The 24004-nt window shown below is 36.9% G+C and overlaps 1 protein-coding gene across 1 annotated transcript; it reads right to left on the bottom strand.

Moving 5' to 3' along the window:
* Nucleotides 1–1391: 1391 nt before the first annotated feature.
* On the bottom strand, nt 1392–5261 carry LOC125478015 (protein TRANSPORT INHIBITOR RESPONSE 1-like). The gene is made up of 3 exons (XM_048585657.1): nt 4383–5261; nt 2804–3296; nt 1392–2659 (listed from the first exon to the last, which is right to left on the bottom strand). Exons 1-3 carry the CDS (start codon nt 4844–4846, stop codon nt 1862–1864), a joined length of 1755 nt encoding a protein of 584 aa, XP_048441614.1. The 5' UTR covers nt 4847–5261; the 3' UTR covers nt 1392–1861.
* Between the last annotated feature and the right edge of the window lie 18743 nt (nt 5262–24004).

Below are 24004 nucleotides of genomic sequence, written 5' to 3'. Positions count from 1 at the left end.
AAAGAATTATGGTAATAAAAAAAAGAAAAGAGGAGAATAAAAATGATGATCATCAATGCATATCCTCAAACGTGTGGCCATCATCATCCAATAAAATTGTCTGCAAAATTTGATTGCCCCACACTCATTCGCCAACTTTTCTTGGCTTTTTTTTTTTTTTTTTTGATAAAGTACGATTTTGGTCTCGGGTGTTTGGACGAAGTTTCACTTTAGTCTCTGTAGCTGCGTATGGTTTTGTTGTTATAAACCGTCGTAATTCAAGGATAATGACTTGAGTTTGTCAATTTTTTCTACGAAATATGAATAGATAGGCATGTGAGTGATATTTGAAAACTTTTAAAAAGACTAGTCTATCATTGTATTGAACACGTATTAATCAAAGTAATTTTGCCAACTAAAAAAAAAATTGATAGAACAAATAAGTTGTAAACTATAACAATATGTAAATTTCACTAAAGTTGTCATGTCCTGATCTCGAGAATACACTTTAAACTTCTTCTTGGTGCCAAAACATATCAGAATGAGGATCCTCTCCGGATCCTCTTTGTGAAGATCCTGAGAATCCTGTAATCGTGTTCTTTCGTCGTAAATCATGCAGTCAATTTTTATCAAATACTATTTGTGTTTATTTTTAAATATAAAATTTAAAATAATTTCTGATATTATAATATACGATGAATGAACATGATTAGAGGATTTTCAGAATCCTCACAAAGATCCGAAGAGGATCCTCATTCAACATATAGTGAAACAACCTACACATAAGAATTCGCCATAACTCAACATCAAACTTCGACCTAATTGTTTTTTCTTTCTTTGTTTTGTGTATTGGCTTCTCTTTTTTCTTTTTCTTTGGGTCAGTTTTCAGTAAGCGGTGGCCCTGGTGGGGTTGAGGGTGTCCGTGTCATGTTGTTTTCAACCTCTGTCCTTATTATCTCTACTGTGTATGTGGTCTCTCTCTCCCTTTCTCTCTCTTTCTATAGCTTAGGTCTCTCTCTCTCTCTCTCTCTCTCTCTCTCTCTCTTTCTCTCTCTTTCAATAGCTTAGGTCTCTCTCTCCCCTCTCCCTTTGTCTCTCCCTCCCACCCAATAAGATTAACCAGAGAAAGAGAGCAGCCGGAACTCTGAAGTGCGACCATTTACAAAGGTAGCTTTCTTTTTCTCACTCAACTCCCTTTCTTCTCCTCGTTCATTTCCTTTCTCTTTTCCCATCTCCACAAGATAAGCTTACCCGTATATACCGTCACAATAATATCTCGTCTTTGAACACATCGTTTGCATGGTGACTACATCTCAAACCCATTTGACACGAGAGGCTTCCAAATCTAGTTTCGCTCATCAAAGATTAGCTCAAGAAAGAAACAAAGACGCATCAAATATTACAAATTACAGTTGATAAATATGAAGCTTTATTTGCTGCGAAGGCTAACAATGTTACATTTGGGGTTCACACGGCAATTACTTCCTGTTGAAAAAAAAGGGCCACATAAAAACATATGCAAAAGTCTGCATAGTGTATACACTGGTGGCTACGCCGAATGGAAGAAAAACAATAATACATCTCTGTTCAGTTCAATACATTGCAACAACAGGAGTTTCGAGTTTTCAATCACTTTATCAATCGCTAACTGGTATCCCATAGCTCAGCCAATGGTAAAATGATGGCGATCGAGCTCTCGAGCCTCTGTATACCTCTCCTCCCTACCCCCGCCGCCTCACGCTCCAATCAGAGCTGCATATATATTGAGCTACCGTACCCATGAAATTAAACGTGAAACAATTGAAGTACCATACATGAGTGTGTACCTGCCAACACCCATCCAAGACATCCAGAGGGTTTGAATCGTGGAGATTCGCCCGTGTCAAGTAACCCTCAATGCCGAATCTTCATCCATGGTCCAAACAAAACCAGGCATGTCAAACCTTGGCCCTGCAACGGACCTATAGATGTAGAGCTTTTCAACGGGAGAGTTCTCCGGCCTGGATTCTGGGTGCCCCCTCTCATCAATAACTTCTACATTAAGCCTCGGCAACCTCTGGCCAAGTAGCTTACATGCTCCATAACTCACCGAGCATGAAGACATCCAAAGGGATCGCATTGTCTCCAGCTTTGCAGCATTGGCCAAAAGAGCCTTGTCACCAAAAGGACAGTCCCTGATCTCCAATTTCCGAAGATTATCGCACCCAGACAATATATGATGAAGCCCCAAGTCACTATCTCCGGCAAAGGCTATAGACAGCATCTCCAACTTTTTACCATAGGTTCCGATATAATCAAATGCTTGATCAGTTAGTAGACCAGAGACGGACAATCGCCGGAGATTCTTGCAGTTCTCAACAATGGCCCCAAAACCCACATCAAAGGGCTGAAGGGTCAGGTAGTCGGGAATTTTGGGCTCAATTATACAAAGACGAAAACATGTAAAGTTAGGCTGGTTCCTAGCAATGGTGATTAATGCATCATTGGACATTTGCCGGCAGAAGTACAGAACTGAGTGGAGCTTTGGACAGCCCTCAGAAACAGATATGAGGCCCTGCTCTGTCAAGGACACATTTGGTTCCACCACAAATGGATCTGAGGGAAACACCCTTAACTCTCGTAGATCCTTGCAAGATTCCGCCAGGGCATCAAGGCCAACATCTTCAATGTAATCCAATACCTGTAGTCATGTCCTTAATTAGCTACAAATCCAAATTAGCAATTGGATCAAATTCATATTCGCATCTGTAAGCATCCAACCCTTGGACCCTAAGAAAAATTAAAAGCAGAAGAGACTGAAAACATTACATAAAAAAGGACATACCCAGAGGCGCTGCAGATTCGGGCATTGGCTAACAAGCTTTACAAGAGCCGGGCTTTGAATTGTGGCATAACTCAAATTTAGTGACGTTAGCCCAGGGCAGATCGAATAAATAGCTGGAAGATATGATGGTACCACATCCCAAAATCCAGATAGGCTCTTGAGTTCCTTGCATCCTGAGATGGCACGCGATAGGATTGCAAAGACATCAGGCCGCCACTCAGCTGAGTAGGCCCCTGTGCCTAAATCAGTCAGCCTAGGTGCCAGGCGAAGTAGATTGGCTAGCCTGTCAAGAGGCACGGAACGATTGAGCCGGAGACTCCTCAGGTTGGGACACCTAGCCACCAGGCGCTCCAGGGCAGAGAAACTCAACTCAGACCCCAAGCAAGCAATGTTAAGGGACACAAGTGACGTGTACGTATCAGGAAAATGGCTGAGCCAATGCCCACTCAGGTCCTCCACATCGCTCTCATGCAAGTCCAGCTCCCGTAGATTCCTGCATCAGCAAAAGGAAAGAGTGCACCCATAAGACAAGGTAGATAATTTTCACAACGCCAAGCTAAAAAAAAAAAGAATTTGCTAAATGAAGAAATTGAATAAAACGAAACAAGACTACAAAAACAAATTTCCTAATTAAATTAGCAACTCATCAAATGACAGCGACTAGACTTCTAAATTTAACTTTTCCACAAACTGAACCATCACCAACACACAAAACTTCACACTTTTTCCAATCCCAGCATTCTTAAAAGTAAAATGCATCACTACTACGTGTAATTTCCTTAGTAATTTCCCAAAAGCAAAAGCTAAGAAATAAGAAACTAGATCAAAAGAATCTTAGAGCAGCAAAGAAGAATCTAGTGGTAAAAATCTACGGCGTCCAAGGAACGACTACCATCCAAAACTTTGAAAACAACCTCACATCTCAATACTCCATATCAAACAAAGTAGCCCAGATAACAAGAAAGTAAAAAGTAACCCAAATGATCCTGACTAGACTTTGCTCATTAGACATTCACAGAACAAGAAGTTACCGCTCAAATCTATCAGAACACCAAAAGTAAATAATTCAGATCCAAGAATGGAAAACAACTGGGACTACCCAAAACTGGGAAATTATCTCCTGCAAACGACCATCAAAGGCAACAATGTGCAGCTCTAAACCAACCAAATTAGATATCTTTACACATTTACTTAACACTCCTCACAGAGCAAACATGTCAAAATACAAAATATTGGGCAAGAAATTGAGCATTTTTGAATCATGGGTGTTGAAACTATTTGAGGCCTGGCCAATGGCCATAAATGGAAGCTTAAACTCAAGCAATTCCAGCTCAAGTGCTCGTGCTGTAAGAGTAGAGTGAAGAAATCTCACTCGTTTCGCTATTAAAAACCGAAAGATTCAAACTTTAATGCTTTTGAACACTTAAATCATCCTCAGCAACCAAAAGGAACCCACAAATTGTTAATTTCAAATTCTTCAAATAAACAAAGTACCATTGAACAAGCAAAGCTCAAGCTTTCATTTCCCATCAAAAGCAAATACAGTGCAAACCAAAGATACGGAAGCAGAGAGAGATACCTGCAATTGGCAGCAATGGCGGCGAGTCCGTCAGTACTGAATCCCTCACAGGACGAAAGCACGAGGAGCTTCATATTCTTGAAGGACTTCGCAATCAGCTCCAAGGTCTCGTCGGTGACGACCATCCTCTTGAGCTTGATCTCTTCAAGCCAAGGGTAGGCGCTGGCCATGGCGGCGATCCAAGGGTACACGTACCCACCCCAGCCTTCCGGGACCAGATTGAAGTCGGCGAAGTGAGGCTTTCCTTTGAGCTCAATGGATCTAACGTCCGGGAACCGCCTGATCAGCATCCTAGGGCTGACGGCGTAGCAGTTCCCGATGAAAATCCTCCGCCTGCACCACCGTTCGATCTCGTACCACGACTTGCACACCGTCGAGATCGAGTTCCGGTCCTGGTCAGTCTGTATGAACGAGAACACGTACTCCAGAACCTCCTCGGGAAACGAGTTCGCCCTTTTCGGCATTTCCCGCAGCTCAATCTGGTCGAAAAGCACTAAAACGACGTTGCTCTTCCGACTTCTCTGGATTCGAAGAAGCTGGATAAACAGCGAAACAGAGAGAGAGAGAGAGAGAGACGAAGCAGAGAAAGGGAAACGGCGTCGTCTAGATTAGATCTGAGACTCCATTAGCGAGCTTATTCGTTGCAGGTATGCAGAAATTAGAGAGAGAGGGGAGAAAGAGAAAGAGGATAAGGATTTTATGTTGAGATGGGGTGTTAGATTTTAACCGGGGTTAAATCGAGTGGTGGGGTTCTGTGCGACTGATGCTGGTTCACGGTTGAGATGACGACACGTGTGGGAGGGGAGTTGAGAGCCGTTGGCTCGCACGGTGGCAGTGGGGTGGTCTTATCTGCTGGGCGACCAAGGGCAGCCGCATAAAACGGGTGTACGTGAAGGGGCTGGAGCCCCAGGGGCTGTCTCAAAGCAAACGAGATTTTTTTTTTTTTTTTTTTTCAAACGGAGCAAACGAGATCTTGGGCATAATTTCACATTGGTTAAATTACAATTTGCACCCTTAAGTTTGGGTGCAATTACAAATGCATGTAACATCTTCAAACATTTCAATTTCATACATTTACTTATAATTTATTACAATATCATACATCCGTTTCATAATCTATTAAACTCACCGTTAAGTGATGATGTAGCATATCTAAGGCCCCACATGTTTTGATGACTCAGAAAATAATAATAATTAAATATTAAAAATCAATTTAAAAACTAAACTAAATTAAAACCCACGTCACTCTCTCGCACCATCTTCCTCCCTCACTCGATCGTCTTCTCCAACCATCTAGCTCTACAAATTTCAATACCACTGCCCAAATCATTGCCCAATCATCGCCGACATAGTCGTAATCAACGATGACATAATCCCCAAAGTAGAAGGAGATGCTGAAGAAATTTTGAATTCAGATGGAAAATTTTGCTTTCTTCTTCCTCTTCCCTATATAGAAGTCGAATGGGAAATTTCACCTTTTTGAAGGGATTGGTCACAGAGAGGAGTTGTGGCCATATTTTAGGGGACCCAAGCTCTAAATTTCACCTCCAAATTTAAACAAAAACCCATCTTCTCCCTCCCCTCTTGACCCCATCACCTTCACCGAGCCCAAACCCTTCCACTTCTGATGCTCTTCACTGCCACCATGTCCAACCTTCTCCTCATCCTCACCTGGCTCAAGTCCCACCCATCCTCTACTCCCACCTCGACTCCATCCCCGCCAAGACCAACAAGTGGACCCACCCTCCCTTCTCTGCCCATCGCAACTGGAGGGCCTCATATTCGCCTGCGGTGCCCAGGACAACAAGTGCATCGCCATCTAGTACCTCAAATTTTGGCTTAGACCATGCACCCCTACAATTTTTCCGTCGAAACCATTGCATACATGAGTCTGGAGATGATCAACACCGATCTGGGTTTTTTTGGGTTTTGGGTGGGGTGGGGTGTGGAGGTTACGGGGGAGATTGGATTTTTGGAGCTAGGGATGAGAGAGAGAGTGTTTCTGATTTGGGGGTGGGCTGCTCGAGTGGGTAGAAAGGGTGGGGAAGATGATTGGGTTTATGGTTTTTTTTTATTTATTATTAAGTGTTTAGCCACGTGGCACAAATGTGGCAGCCACATCAGCACAAATGTGAATTTCATATTTGCCACGTCATCACTTAACGGTTTACTTAATAGATTTTCTAATGGATGTATGAAATTGAAATAAAATGATAAGTAAATGTATGAAATTGAAATTTTTTAAAGATGTTGTAAGAAATTGAAATTGACACCAAACCTAAGGGGATAAAATGTAATTTACCCCTTCATATTTCATTAATAATGCGTAAACGCCACATTAATTAATAATTTTATCTCGTTGGTTTAGTGATTGATGATGCATAAGAGTTACGTTAATTAATGAAGTAATATTAGAGAGACCAAATTTTTAAATTAAATTTTGTAAACTAAATGATATAGATGTTAATGATTGAATTATTACTTAAGTGTTGATTAACGTGTTTATTTTCTATTAGTGATACATCATTTAATTTGCAAATTTAGTTTAAAAATTTAGCTTCCTTAGCATTATCCTAATTAATGATTTCTTCTTTGTCAAAGTGATTTTACTTGGTTTGTGTTTGATTGAATTTGTCACATGTCACGTCGTGTGATATTAAATTGTTGTACAAATATGTTGTAGTCACAACATTAATGGAATTTGAGGGGATGAATTGGGTTGAATTATACGATAAATCAAAATCATAATTATGTATCCATCACGTCAACTAGAGAACACCACTAATTTGTAATGCTTGTGGTTGTCGCATAACTGATTTAGAACCACAAAACTAATACGTTTGACGACAAACTTAGTAAGATCTTTGAGTCTCGAATGCAATAGTAGGGGTCGCTCCTATTATCTTTTCTTGTTATACAGTTGACAGTGAGATGATGGAATCGAACTCTTACTACTAATACTCTTAACTCATAATACATGTCTTGTAATTGACCAACTTTGCTATCTTAATTGGATTGTTTATGTGAACTATAGTTGAAATGAGATACAAATATACAAAATTTGGGTTTTCTTTCTTCCAAAGTTTATAAGAAGAGACATGCTATTAAGAGGTTAAAAACACATCATCGTTAATTCGTTATCCGATGTTTAACATTCATACAATTATCAAATGAAATATACGTGTTATAATAAAGGGGAAATTTATGAATACCTATATATAATATTGGTAATAATAGCTCACTTATTATCCAACCAATTGAAATTACCTGGCATTCGTGTGGTGTTTTCTTTGTTCGTATCGTTTTCGTGTCATACCCGATATCTTAACGAGTCGTGTCGTGTAACATCCGTTAAAATAAACGGGTAAAATGACCCCCGAAATCGACCCAATAATATTAACAGGTAATATGACCCAACCCGTTACCTGTTAAGGAAAAGATATTTTAAACCAATACATAATCAAATAAAAATCATAATACTAAATAAGTATATACATACCATATTGTTACATCCAAAACATAAAAACGCATTTTTCTTTCAAGTATATATTTACATACCCAAAATAAGAGCATAATAAAAAAATAAAAAAAAACATTAGAACATTACAAAATATCAAATGTTCAAAAGATTTGCAAAATTAAGGACATTGAAACATTAGAACATTGGAAGCTTGCACATTTTCTTCCAATCAAACCCTTCAATTATCGAAACGTGATATCAAAGATCTGAACCATTCATCTTCTTACATCCGTCATATGATCATGTTTTCAAAAAAGAAAATTTAAGAAATGAAATTCAGTAAGAATAACAAAACGTAAATGACAATCGACGGTTATATATAAATTTAAGGTTAATGGATTATAGTGTTGGATTTCGAAGCTGACCCCTTCATGAAAATTGTAAAGCTTGTCACTATGAGTGATTGTATACTTTTTTTACATTTTTTACACTTCTACAATAATTATTATTAATTTTACCCTCAAATAAAAAACATTATTCATGAGGGTTTGGAGGATTTTAAAAATCTAAACGATAATGTAAGTGTAACAATTATCTACTCATGGAGGAATAATGATAAATCACGAGTGTTTATATATTCTTTCACATTTTTCATACTTGTATGTATGTCTTCTTAGTTTTTGCCTATACAAATACTATACTAGTTTATTTTAATTTTGGACAACAACATGTTAAGTAAAATTTATCCTAGTAATGATAATAAGGAACTCTCATAATAAAAATAAATAATGACAAAAACTTTTTTTTTTTTTTCATAACTTATATAGAATAATAATACAAAACTATATATTTAATATAGAATATATTGTATATATTAATATGGCTATTGTATTTTATAATAAATCTTTTAGTAATTAAACTTTAAAATTATCAAAATAATTTTTTCTTAACGGCTCGAAACGGGTTACCCACGTGTATACCCCGTTAAGAACATATTATTAATGGGTTCCTAACGGGTCATCTGATAATAACCCGATTAGTTATCGTGTTGACCCGAAACCTGTTATTTTTGTGTCGTGTTAGAAACTGCAAGGTCTATTGAATGGTCATGATGGGTAGAAAATTATTCAAAGGTACCATAAACAACTGCCCGTTGCATCTTAATCAAAGATCATACGATGTGAACCACCGTACTGTAGCTCAGTGGTTAAGAATGAATTTTAAGCTCGTATCTATACTATTATTAAGAGAACCCTCATTGTCAACTTTTTGTCATTTTTTTTTCAATTTTGACCTCACTTTTTGATACACAATGTTTACATAAGGAGGGCAAAATAGTAATTTTGTATCTTTTGAGAAAATAACAATCATATCTTCATTTTTCTTATTTTTTCCTTACTTTTTATACACAATATTTACATAAAGAGGGTAAAATGGTAATTATGTAATATTAAGAAAAATATGCCTTTATTAAGAGATCACATCATCATTGTCTCATATTCTTTTTAAAAATTTTAAAAACTAATCACACTCCTTAATCAAAAACAAAAAAGAAAATGAAATTGTTCACACACAAAGTGTATGCTTATCTTCTAGTTTTATAATCAAACGATGATAGTCAAGATGAGGCTATAAACCTCTGTGATCCTTTTATGCCCTCAGAACGGTGGATTACAAGAGTCTTCTCTAGTCCCGAAATAGTGAACTTGCCGTGGCGAAAACGACAACTACCCCTATCTAAGAAAAGACACATACGATGTGGCCTTTTCAACAGTGGACGTCCGATGGTAATTTACCTTAGTAACATGATAAACGGTTAAAAATCCAAAGCGCCCTACAGATTCACAGAGGGCCGCGTACGCACTTTTACATGGGGCTCTCCCAAAATTCTGTGTACGAAATTACCCTCTTTAGAATACGGCCAACAACCTTTGTTCCCACATAAATTAGGGGTACAATTGTCAGTCGAAAAGGATATGGTATTATTTGGATCCGCTGCCTCGTTATGGACTCAACGAGACCTGTCCCTTTTCATTCCGACTTAAAATCGACGGCCCAGAATTGATCCTTGCCAAGAGAAGATCTCAGCCCTTGGTTCGAGCTTGTCTTTATTCAATATTATTATATTAAAAAAGGGGAAAAAGCGTTACGAAAAGAATATATATTTGTATATTCGCTCAGAAACTTAGGTCTTAATCAGTTAATTAATTTTTTAATCCCATAGTTTAATGGTGTGCTGAGTTGTCCTGCACGTAAAGTTGATTTTTTATTGGTGAAAAATCGTGATTAAGATATTAAAAAATAATTGATTAGTTATAAATTAAAGGAATTAATTATTAACCCCACGCATGGTTCTCCGGGAATCTCTCCTTCTCGGGTGGAATGGCTTCCAACTCAGCTGTGTATATTTTTGCTCACATAATATTGGTATTCTATGTAAATAATAATACATGAATTTTCGACAGACATTTGTCTATAAAGTTTAAGGAAAATTTTTAGTAGACGATAATAAGGCCAATAATGTTTTATGTCACGGAATATTGAGCGATCAAGCACCATTATTTGAAAAAAAAAAAAGTGTAATAGATATGAGAATGATTCGTTGAATGTGTGAGAACAAAAGAAATGGCATGATTAAGAACGAGATATTCAAGACAATGTAAGAATGACCGTAATTAAAGATAAGATGAGAGAAAATCGATTAAGGTGGTTTAGACATGTGAACTGAAGACCTACAAATGCTCATGTTCAAAAATTTGATTATGAGATAGAGACTTGAGACAAAAAGGGTAGGTGATGACCTATGAAGATTTGGAAAGAAACTTTAAGGAAAAAAATGAGTATTTTGAGCTAATGGAAACTTAACTCAAAACCAAACGTAATAACGTTGTAAGATTCATACAACAGACCTCGCTTAATGGAGTAAGATGTTGTTGTTGTTTATGTTACTTTTGTTATTGGTACCCATAAAAGTTCCACCACCTATTCGTTTCAAATATTTCCTCGAACGAATTCTAGGAGATATAAACAATATATTTTCAAAAAAAATCATACTCTTCATCTTCTTCGATGCAGATGTACAATTATAATATTTCAAGCTTATGACTTTGTTATAATGTTTTACTCCCATTGATTGATAATATATTTTATCTGTTATTTTTATTTTATTTTTACCTACGAAGGTTTTGATGTGTTATTTTTGTTTAAACCCATATAAATGAAGCTGCACGTCCGATGTCGATGATTAATTAGAGAAAAATATTTAATGCAAATTTAGTACACATAAGGTATACTAAATTTGTGACAGCTGAGCGAAAATATGCATGCTGGCACATAAAGCTACACATAAGTCATCGTTTATTTGTTTAAGCATAGTTTCACATGTTACATTTTTGTTAATGTGCATCAATCGAGTTTTACAATATAGTTTAAAAGTTAGCTAATAGATAACGCATGTTAAATTATCAAAGATCGGGAGAAAAATCGTCTATATTGATAATATACATTTTATTTATATAGCAATTTGTCCTATATAGATATTCATGTTGGAGAATTTTATGTATAGATTTTGTTATGAAATTTGATCATTCATTTGTTTATACCTTATAGGTTTAGAAGGTTATTCTCACATTAAATAGTCTAGCATGTTACATTATTAAATATTGATGTGAATCAAACAAGTTTTACAACATAGTTTAAATTATTGATTGATATATAATATGCATGTTAGATTGTCTAAAATTAAGTGAAATATCACCTATATTAATAAAACACATTCTATTCAATCGGGTAATTGATTCTAACTCTGTTGTTGTGAGCATAGATTTTCATAAAGCGGTTCATCCTATTCAAATATTCATGACCAAAAAGTATTGTATGTATAGCTTAGGTTCCTATATATGAAACTTGTACATTTTCTTGTAGCAAGTAGGGTCGAGTAAGGTTTTCAATATTTCCATCGAGGGTCCGGACAATAAGCATTTTCAATCGAGTTCACCATGATCAAAGGGGAGAGTTACATGTTATCAATGTATAAATGTAGGCCCTTAGCTTACATCACTATCAACTTTAATATTGTCACATAAGTCATATATTTTTATCTCCTTCTAGTATTATTCTACTGTTTTTTCCTTTCCCTCAGTCGGGGGCAACAATGCGGGGAGGGTGTTGGCCGTGGAGGATCCCAAACCTACATCACAAGTAAAATTAAAAATAAAAACCCCACATCCTATAATTTAACTTCGCACAAGAAGTTCAACTAAACTAATCAAAGAATAACACTGTATTAACTTTTTTTTTATATCTCCATTTACAATATTTGGAATCTGAGATATTTGAAGGTTGCCTTGATCTTTCACTTTTGTTGATAGAAAATCCTAACCCCTAAACCCTGAATTTGACGCCTTGACGCTTTACTTTTAACGTTGGGATATGATTTGAAAAATATATCATTAACTTGCATATGATGAGATGTGTCAAGACCAATCCTTAATGAAAGATTAGGAAACACAAGTAGGGAATTAATGCAAGAATACTATCCAAGGACATCATTTCATGGAGAACCAGCTTGGTCTGCCATGATTTCCATGACTTGTTTTGCCCATCAATTGATACTGATTCATATCATATATATACCCTGCACGTGATGGAAACACCAAGTTCGATTTGTTAATTAACCACCTTTGTGTATTAGCATTTCTAATTAGTAGCTAGAGAGGATTTTTAATTAGCTAAAGCAAAAGCTCTCTCTCTCTCTCTCTCTCTCTCTCTAATATTTCCTGTGTAATTACTTGTCCACGCAATTACCTCCCAAAAGTCTACAACAGTATGCGTTATATGATTGATCTCTAACAGTATCTTATATGGCTGAAAATTCAAGCTTCTAGCTACCTAGAGGGGTGGCTAGGTATTGGCCATCAAATAGAAAATGAAGCAAACTTTTGTTGACCACATTTTTGAAAAAGAATAAAGGTTGATGTGTCCATTTAGATGGCTCCCACACTTAAAAAAAGAAAAAAAAATTAGTGTGCAAAAAATACGGCGCGGTATATTAAGTATCATAATATAAATGGTTGATTTTTTTTTTTTTTAAATAACAAACCACTTGTATTATGACAATCCACACTTAGGAGAAGCATATAAGGTAATTACATGTTTACTTAATGAATGAATATTGAAATTATTTTAAATTTTAACTTTTTTTTTTCCATCTATTAGCATATATACAATTATAAATTATGTAAGTTGCGCATTATTATCTCAAATACCTAAAAAATGTTTTAAAAAGAAATGATAGTCGAACTCAGACAAATTTCTACTCTCCCCTAGTCCTCTCCTCACTTCCGGATTCACGACTTTCCCATGATTATGAAGCTTTGTAAAGTTTAATTACCCATTTAATTACCCCGGCCCTTTCCTTTAGAGTAAATAATATTGTTTGTTTAAAAAAAAAAAAAAAACTTTTGAAGCTACCATGATATAACTAGAGGATAAAGCTTCCTAACTACCCTAAATGCAAATATGGCCATTCAAATTAGTTGGAAGTAGTGCCTTCCTAGTCTTCCAATCAAATTTGAAAGCAGTTCATAAGCTTCCACCATCTAGTGCATTATCAAAGGCAAATATTTTCCTCAAATTACGTACAAAATGTGCCAAATATAGTGTGGTCGCTCTGACCCCATGAATCCCATTAGTGGTAATATAACCTACAATTGTAAGTCAGGTAACCCGAAAAGCGAAACCCTAGATAGGGCACAACACAACACAGAAGCAGCCAAACCCCAGAAGCCTAAAAATTGTGGGGGGCCCAATGAACACAAAACAAAGAGCTGTCTCTGAGATTAGAGAGTAGAGGGTGGCAAAAGTCTGCCTGCCCTAGTGTGCCCGACCTGCAACGTCCAATCAAAACTTCAGTGACTCTCTCTCTCTCGGCGTGAACTTTTTTATCTTTCTACTGTCCGTGCATGGTTTTGACGCAGGAGAAGAACGAACTCACAAGGAAGCTTTTGCAAAAGTGACCGCTTTTGAGTTTATATGCAACGAGAGATCCTCTTTTATACGGTAAGGATTTACATACGTTACGTTATAGTTAATTCATTTGATGCAAGTTACTAATTTTTTGTTATTAAGAAATAGTCTTAGTAGCATTATTTGCCCTCTAAATGTTGGTGTGGCGTTCAAAAGTCAATTATCTCTCTAATGGATGCTTGACACGAGGCACGTGATGAACTAAACTAATAAGGAAGCACGCACCAACCAATCCTCCCCTCTTTGCTTTTTTTTGTGTATTTAGCAGTAAAGACTTGACAAATGGGTCGTGTTTGTCTTGTTCGTGTCATATTCTTAATTTTAACGGATGGTGTCGTGTTAAATCTATTATCTAAACAAATTTTTAATGGGTGACCCAGTAACAACCCTATATGTTAACTAGTTAACACAAAATCTGTTAGATTGTGCCATTTCATGTCAGGTTATTAGGTCGTCCAATAAATTGATGGGCCTAGTGGGTAGACTCAGCAAATGGTCATATTATTCGTATTCGTGTCATACACATTATCTTACCGTATCGTGTTGTATTATACCAACTATCTTAATAGGTTCTTACCGGTGACTATAACCTAATTTGTTAATGGGTTTACCATAACTTGTTATATCTTCATGTTGTTTCGTGTCAAGTTAACAAGCCATGCAATAAATTGTGAAGCCTAATTAGTACGTAGGTGGCGACATCTTATGGGCATGCTTTTTCTCTTCTTAATCTACATGGTTAACTGGTTTTTTGCTCTTATGATCAGAGGTGGATTGTCTGCCCTCCCATTTCCATACTCTCCCCACGCCCTCTTGTTTGTGTGGTCACGGTTAAGCCACGTCAACATTTTATATTCCTATTACTTTTTGTTTTATTATTTCTATAAAAAATTAATATAAAATGTTGACGTGACTTAACCGTGACCACACATCACAGGAGGGCTTGGGGAGAGTATGGAAATGAGAGGGCAGACAATCCACCTCTTTTATGATCTTATCATTATCATTTTTGAGGGAAACGTGTTTTTATCTTTGGGAATTATTGTTAACACTCTAAAAATCTCATTTGACACTCCAAACTTTCCATAATTAGAAAAAAAAATAAACTTGTAAGAAGTGTAAAATGAGATTTTTGAAGTGCTAATAACAATTCTCTTTTATCTTTTTCTTTCTTTTGTATTGCTTTTTTCACAGTTACATACGTAGCCTGAGGTAAGGCTTTTGAAAAGAAAAAGAGCTTGAATTTTACCAAAATTTTCAGCCTTTGCCATGCGTGTTGACACGTGGCGCAGTGGGTATCATTTACCTAATTTCGTACGTTGATATAAGTAAACACGATTAAAATGTGGGTTTGAAATTCTCATAAACAAAGATTAGGGTGGGCACAATAGTGGGTTGGATGTTGAATGACTGATCCAACAAAAACTGCTTAGATTTGGTATCGTAAACTTCAAAATTTAATGAGCCAAAAAAACTTCTAAATTTAATTTTTGAGTAAAATTACCTTGAAGTATTATTAACTCGATTGAAATCAACTCAAATATCAATAATCCTTAAACATGCATGCACGTTACACGTAGACTACATAGACATATACATAAAATCTTATAATTATTAAACACACCTGTTCATTTATACTTTAGTTAAACAATGAAATTTAAATATTCAATAACAAACACTAATTCTACAACATTAAATTTACATGTTTTAACCCAATATGACATGTATTTTAAATTATTTGTCACTGATAAACACTTTAGGAATAAGAAAGAAAGTAAATCCCAACCTGTGGAACACGCTCAACCCAACCTGCCTTAGAATGGTTTGGGTAGGTGGGTTTGTTCATTTTCTTGGGTGGAAATGAGTTTCCATAACGCCAATTTTTGCCTAATGAGTTGGCTAATTGGTTGAAGTCCAACCCGACCAACCCACTTCTCACAAAGATGATCTATTTGTCAATTTCATATTGTAAAATGTGACTTTGATATGTTAATTACGATTCTGGCACGTCTGTATAAGTTCATTAGAGTTTTAAATGAGTTTTTTGTATGTTATTTATGTAACTCCCATGACAATTGATAGTGTTAGGAAGAAAGAATTCAAGAATCAAATTGTTACTAATTAAGTGCATTAATAGTTGAGCTTATCAGTTTTCTTTTCATTTTCAAAGTGTTGTTTCGTATTTGTGATTATGCAAGATAATTGTGAATATATGTCAAATTATAATTAACAAATAAGTGATATATAGTGCATTACATACAAAATCATTGTCTGACACATACACATAACTGACGTTTTTCGCCTAGCCATTGTAAAGACTGAATTTACTGGTAACTAAGCATACCTTAATTGCATGGCATGGGCTGTTGAGTGTTTTCCCCTACATAATTCAGGGGTTCGTGTGAGAATTCAAGTACAGAATGATAAGCCTTCAATAACACAATGGATAAGCCTATCTAACAAGTCTCCCAACTTTACTTGGTAATAACCATACAAAAACGTCAATCATTAGTAAAAAAAAGAAGAAGATGATTTTGAGTTTCTGCGGAAGCATTTATATGGAAACGATTACAGTAACTGATTTAAAAAATCTGGAAGAAACGGTCATGACAACCTCTAGTCTATATGTAAGTAGCTCCGCTCTGTTGCCTTCATTTTTCTCCTCTTACGTATTCATTTTTCAACCATTTAATTAAACTAGTCAAAGAAAAACTAATGGTCATATCTAAGGAAAACATATACAAAAATTAAAAGATGATATACAAAAATGGCTCCCCAGTTACAAACATGTCTCAATTAGTAAGGAGACGAGATGCACAAAATCTAATCCTATGGTAAATAATCTTTGGATGTTTTTAGTTGACATGCACAATCAATCATGCATAAAAATATATGTACTGTAATTAATTTGTTAAATATATATGTAAAGAGATGTTTTCAATCTCAGCCTTCCTATAACTTTCTCTGCTGCATATTATCTTACTCTACAAATGTCATATCGGAACTTTGATTCTTTTTATCGTTATTGAAAGATCATCTCTAAAAAAAATTCATTTGATTGGGGGATCGTTTAGCTTTTCATATGTGCCAAACAAGTTGACAACTATGGTAATAGATAACATCTTTGTGATGAACCTTCAATTTGTTTTAATTAATGTAGATGACTATACGGTCTCCAGATCAGTACGAATAATATATAAATGCGGTTGCCTTTGACATAAGTACAATCAAATATAACACATCATCAAGTAAAAGAAATAATTTCTTACATGTAATAAGCCAAACAGTATCCAACTAATTATACTGTACAAAAAAGGGCAGCATCACGTTGATAGTGCATGGTCATAAATGTGAGATAATATTTTCATACAATGGGTGCATGGAAGTTATTATATTTCTTTTATGGGGTTTTTTGAAATGGGTCCAAAGTAACTAAAAATTGAACCTATTTTAAAAGTTAAAAGTCACTAAAAATTGGACCTATTTCAAAGAGTAGTCTATAAAATTAGACCTATTTCAAATTTTCCCTTCTTTTTTTATTTGAGTAATTTTAGGTTCCAGTAGGTGAAACCTCACACCAAAGATGTTGTCATGACTTTTGAGTTATCAATTCCATCCGTAGGTTTTGAGAAGTTTATGTCATGGGCCAATTGCACTTTTTGGTTGAAAATAACTTGCCAGCTGTCGTGGTCCTAAATCTTGAATCTTCAAATTAAACCTAATCAATTGATGAACTGATTGATCTAGTTGAATTGATTAAGCTACCAATGTCCCCTTTAGCATTAATCTAAGGGTTTTCTTTTTATAGCTAAAATAATCATGAAAATGACATAACTTTTCACTTTGATCCTCGAAGTGTCCCTAAATTTGTCCACCGTAAGTCATTTTAGTAATTTCTTAAAAAATCTGTCAATTCTCGTTGGTTTTTCACGGAATGACCAAAATAATTTACAGTAAACGAGCTCAAGAAACAGTTCTATTGAATTTCTTGTCAGAAACTGAACTGAGGAACTATTTTAACTAAAAAGCTTAACTTAATGATCCAACTATGAAAGTGGAGTGGACCACTTCTCCTTTCTCTTTCCAAAAGCATACTTGATATCAAAGCTTTTAATTTGCCAATTTTTAGGGACCAGTTTGTGACATTTTTTGGGTTTGTTCTTCTTGCCCATCTCCACAACCCTCACATATCTTGGCCCTATAGCCCATTTCATACGTGGGGATCTTAATTAACTTTGTGTAGTTTCTAAAACTCTATTTTTCTTAATACATCAATATATTTTTACATGAAGGGAATAGGAAGTTCGGTTAACATTTCACTTTCAAAACTCACATACTATTTTATTTCAAGATAATATATCCGTTACATTTTTCATCCATTGGTTTGTTAAGAGCTGACATGACTACCAAATTTGTGCCACGTGGCAAAAAAAAATAAAATTTTTATACATTAAAAATATTATAATAATTAACCCTATTTATTAAAAAAAAAAAAAAAAAAAAACAAAACCCAAACGCACACCTAGATCCCCTTCCTTCCCTCTCACATCTGCAACCCCCGACCCACTTCTCCCTCTGCTTCTCTAATGGCTTCCTCCTCCCTATCTCTCATCTCCCCCCACAATGCCTCAAGAAGCTTGCCGCCGACAAGGTCGTTGAGTACGTCAAATCATGAATGGTCCTCGGCCTCGACATTGGCTCCACCGCAGCCTTCGTGGTCTCCAAACTTGGCGAGCTCCTCAAATCCCGTGAATTGAAGGACATTGTTGGAGTCCTGACTACCAAGTGCACGGAGGACCAAGCTTGACAATTGGGTTGACGGGGCCGATGAGGTCAACCCAAATCTCAATTTGGTCAAAGGGCGCGGCGGAGCTCTGCTGAGGGAGAAGATGGTGGAGGCGGCGTCAGAGAAGTTTGTGGTGGGTTTTTTTGGATGGGAGGGGAGGTGAACAGCTAGGTTTTTGGGTGGGATGGGGGATGGGGTGTTTGGGTTGCAAAGAAGGGAAAGGGGTCGAGGAAGAAGATGGTTCTTTTTAATTTTTTTTTAATTTTTAATTTCTATTAATAGGGTAAATTATTATAATATTTTAAATGCATAAAAAAAATTATTTTTTGCCACGTGGCACAAATTTGGTAGCCATGTCAGCACAAATGTGGATTCCGTATTTGACACATCATCATTTAACGGTTTACTTAACATATTTTCTAACGGATATATGAAATTGAAATAAAATGATAAGTAAATGTATGAAATTGAAATGTTTTAAAGATATTGTAAGGAATTGAAATTGATCCCAAACTTGAGGGGGTAAAATGTAATTTACCCAAATTTTTACTAACTATTTTGTTTTAAGTCGTTGAATCAAATTTTAAAGGTCCGAATTACTTGATTCCTGGACTTTGGAGGAAGAGATCCGGAGAGGATCTCTTTCCATTCTAGAAAGGACGAATTTGGGGAAAAAGATAAAAATGAAAAGGAGAGTGCTGGAAAGGAGGCAGATTGTCTACTCTTGTTTGAATGCCCTTCCTATCTCCTCCTATTTGTGCCGTTACGGTTAAGCCACGTTAACATTTTATATTCCTACTGCTTTTTGTCTTATCATCTCTATTAAAAAATTAATATAAAATGTTGACGTAGCTTAACTGTGATCGCACAGAATAGGAAGGAATGAGAAGGTCACCCAAACAGAAGACACACAATCTGCCTCCTGCTAGAAAAACGGGGAGTGAGGGAGTTCTTTCTTCTTTTTCCTCTCTCCACAAACGGTCTCTGATTATGGAGGGAGTCGAAGACGCGGCGTCGGTGATCAACTCAGCCAATACTCGGCAGCCGCCGTTTCTGAACAAAACTACGATTGGTGGATGACCCCTCCACCTGCGCCGTCGTCTCCTGGAGCAACGGCAACGAGTAACAACAGCTTCTTCGATCGTCTGGAACGTTCCCGAGTTCTGGAGGGACATCCTGCCCAAGTATTTCAAGCACAACAATTTCTCTAGCTTTGTCATGCAGCTGAATAATTATGTGGTTTTTCTTCCCTTTCTTAAATTTTGATTCTTTGGGGCTTTTTCTGCATTTAATATGTTGTGAACCCTTTGTTTTAGTTGTTATTGCCAACATAACTTAGTTAATTATATTATTATTATTTTTCAAGGGAATTGTTATTAGCAAAAATCTCATTCTAAACTCCAAACTTTATATATTAGGAAAGAAAAATACACTTGTGAGGAGAGGAGTGTAGAATGAGATATTTGGAGCGCCAATAACACTTCCCTTTCTCAAATTCAAAAGAATTATGGACGTTTTAATATGGTTAACTATGAGTGACTTGATTCTGTTCTAGTGCGCGGAAAGTATAACTTGCGCGGAAAGTATAATAAAAGGAATTTAATTGGTACTACAAAATTCAATTTATAATGTTAGTCAGTCTCAGGATTAAACTTTTGGGGCGTACAAATGATAATTTTCGTTAGTGGAATTTTTTTTACAGACGATAATAGCAGTGGGGTAAATCATTAAATGTTAGATGAGATAGAGATCGGTGAGGATCAAGCTCCACCAAAGTGCATAAATATGATTGTACAACAGCACAACAATTAAGCAAATAAATTATTCTGCACGTCGCACAGAAAAATCATAGAGAGAAATGGGTTTACGATTCACCTCACACATGAAATTCTAACTTTACTCACTGTTAATTACTTTCTAATACTAAGAGATCGGCTTAGGAGTAAAAGTGGAAGCACAAAAAGTGACAGTCCTCAGATATATACCACCAGAGCTTCTGCCAGGGCAGTGTTAGAGTAATTAAAACCCTAATCGGAGTTCGCTCACTGTTGATAAGATCTGATTCAACCTTGACTTAGATGCAGAAGGTGGAGGCTACTGCCCTATTTATATAACTAGCGGATAATGCTATTCACTCACTTATTTTTATCTATAAAACATTTTTGTTATTTTCTGTCGTTGATTTTTTTTATTCATTTAATATAACGTTATGCCTAAAAGTTGAGAGATGTGTTTGAGATCAAAAGTGGGCGTGTGAATGACACTACCCATAACTAACCACAGGATCAAGTGCCGGCTGGCAAAATGTAACAAACTTCTATGATTACCAACTGTTTTCGATTTCTGCGGGTTCTGTGAATTTCGTAAATATCCAATCTTTTATTTTTTGCTTCCAATTTTGTGACGACGAAAAGTCGTCGATTTTGTTCGATTAGGGTTTCAGAAGTAGATTTTTGGATCAAACAATAGATCGCTGCAGATGATGAGAAGCATAAAGGCCATAACCAACGGCGACGTATATGCGCAGTGTGTGTGTGGATTCATATTTCCTCCCCATATATGGGTCGTTCGTTGGGATGGGGAATGTGCCAATATGCAAATCTGAGGCCCCATCTTTCTTTCAAACTCTTGTTTTATAAATCTTAAGGGACTGTATGATTTCCGAGAAATTGCAAGAAAGCAACAGAAAATAATTCAACTTTTTTCCTCTAATTGAAGAATTTAAAATCCATAATGTTTTGAGTATACAACGTATATTACCGAGTTTTGTTCTTAAAATGACTTTGCAGAGTCGAGAGTGGACTCAAATTGATTAATCACCGTCGACTTATCTCCACAACAAAGTAGCAGGGCACGCTGGTCCCAAGCATTTGCAACGCCACTGGATATGCACTAGTCACGACTCAATCAGGGTGTATTTCTCACATAATTGGTCAATGAAGGCAATTCGATCATATATGGCCATGTGTGTGCAACCATCAACGAATCAAGCTAGATTCGCAACAGATATAGCCCTTGGAGGGTGGATTGGACTCGAATATGAAGCAAGGAAGCGACTTAGCAACTAGAACGTCAACATGGAGATGATTTTGACCCACCACAACCAAAGCCTGACTCAAACCCATGAATCTATCCCCAAAAGATAACATAGAGATGGTTTTGAGAATGGAACTCTATTTAAGCATGGAGGGTTGCTCACAAAATAGTGAGTAGAGAGATGGGAAAGGGGGAGCCGCAGGAAGGGGGGAAAGAAGGGGGGCTGCCTCCTGTTAGACCAAGTCAGAGTTATCAAGAATCCAGCTCATGTTTAAACTCTAAAGTCTGTTATTCAGGAATGCAGTCCTTATCCAAGGATAACTCTGATAGTTTTTGTAGAAAAAGAATGTGTGGCTAAAAGTATATCATTGATACGTGAAGAAAAGAAAATATATACAATTACATTCCTTGCACAACAAGGTACTATCCCTACAAGATAGGAATACACCTATAATTAGGATTACAATCATATCTAGACTCCAACTAGGATGCTATTTCTAACACTCCCCCTCAAGTTAGAGAGTGGATGTCAAGAACTCCCAACTTGCACAACATAGTCGAAAACTTGTCCTTCCCGAGAGGCTTGGTGAATAAATCTGCCAACTGGTGTGCCGTACCAACATACTTGGTTGTGACTGTGCCATCCGCAATCTTATCTCGTATAAAGTGACAATCCATCTCAATGTGACGAGTCCGCTCATGAAAAACAGGATTAGCGGCTATATGTAACGCTGCTTGATTATCGCAAAATAATGCAGAAGGACCATCCAAAGGAATGTTCAAGTCCTTTAATAAATACCGAAGCCAAACTAACTCACAACAAGCACCGGCCATAGCCCTATATTCGGCCTCAGCTGAAGAAAGTGAAACAGTTTTCTGTCGCTTCGTCCGCCAAGAAATCAAAGAATTGCCTAAGAAAACACAATACCCAGAAGTTGAACGACGAGTGATAGGACAACCTGCCCAGTCAGAGTCACAAAATGCAACTAACTTGGTGTGGTTGTCTGAACGGAATAATAAACCTTGTCCCGGAGTAGACTTCAAATAACGAACAACACGAAGCGCAGCATCCATATGAGGTACACGTGGCTCATGCATAAAACGACTCAAAACATGCACAGAATATGTGATATCCGGCCGAGTGATGGTGAGGTAGATTAACCGTCCTATTAACCGCCGATACTTTTCAGGATCCTTGAGAAGTTCTCCTTGATCAGATAATTTTGTATCATCCATAGGGAAAGCAATCGGCCGTGCTCCCAGAAAACCATAATCCTTGAGGATCTCTAGTGCATACTTTTGTTGTGAAATATAAATCCCACGTTGAGATCGAGAAACCTCAATACCCAAAAAATATTTTAAATCACCAAGATCTTTTATTCGAAAGTGATCTCGAAGAAAAGACTTCAGAGAATCGATGGCACTAACATCATTGCCTGTAATCACAATATCATCTACATAAATGAGCAAGGCTGTGAAAGAAGTACCGGACTTTCTGGTGAACAGTGAGTAGTCAGCTTTGGATTGTTGAAAGCCGGCAGAAAGAATGGTACTAGTGAACTTGGCAAACCATTGACGAGAAGCCTGCTTGAGACCATAAAGAGACTTGTGAAGGCGACACACAAGATTCTCCCCCTGTCGCCGAAGACCAGGAGGAGGAGACATGTAAATTTCCTCATCCAAATCACCATGCAAGAAAGCATTATTAACATCAAGCTGATGGAGAGACCAAGACTGGCTAGCAGCAAGGGCAAGAAGGCAACGCACTGTAATCATCTTGGCAGTAGGAGAAAAAGTGTCATGATAATCAATACCTGCGGCTTGAGTGAAACCCTTAGCCACCAAGCGAGCTTTTTAACGCTCAATAGAACCATCAGAATTATGCTTTAGTTTGTACACCCACTTACAATCAATAGGAACTTTTCCAGGAGGTAAGGGAGTCAATGTCCAAGTACCGTTGGCATGTAAAGTCTCAAGCTCCTCATTCATGGCACGATGCCAATTAGGATCACGAGCAGCCTCTGCAAAAGAAGATGGCTCCAAACTCCGACTGACAGCGTAAATATATGAAAGATGATTGGGAGAGAAACGGTGGTAAGAATAAAATTACAAAGTGGATATCACGTACTTTTAACAGAACTGGGCTGCGAAGACGATGGGTGTGGAGGCAAAATCACTTGCGAGCAAACATAGTCTTTTAAATAGGACGGGGGATGGTGAGTGCGAGATGAGGTGCGGGTGGCTGGTAAAGAAGGTGGAGGTGCCGTGGGTGAGGAGGGATTAAGAGGGGCCGTGGGGAGGTTAGGAGAAGAG

Source organism: the organism of the source record quoted next, unplaced genomic scaffold (genome assembly GCF_019419815.1).
Source record: "Pyrus x bretschneideri cultivar Hongxiangsu unplaced genomic scaffold, Pyrus_bretschneideri_v1 Contig23, whole genome shotgun sequence".
Classification (NCBI taxonomy): domain Eukaryota; kingdom Viridiplantae; phylum Streptophyta; class Magnoliopsida; order Rosales; family Rosaceae; genus Pyrus; species Pyrus x bretschneideri.
Note: the sequence above shows the minus strand (reverse complement) of the source record. Positions and strands in the feature narration are given on the sequence as shown.

Coding starts and splice junctions, on each gene's coding strand:
- LOC125478015 (XM_048585657.1), bottom strand. CDS start 4,846: ATGCCGAAAAGGGCGAACTCGTTTCCCGAGGAGGTTCTGGAGTACGTG. Junction 3,297..4,382: donor GCCATTGCTGCCAATTGCAG/GTATCTCTCTCT, acceptor TTGCTGATGCAG/GAATCTACGGGAGCTGGACT. Junction 2,660..2,803: donor CGAATCTGCAGCGCCTCTGG/GTATGTCCTTTT, acceptor ACATGACTACAG/GTATTGGATTACATTGAAGA.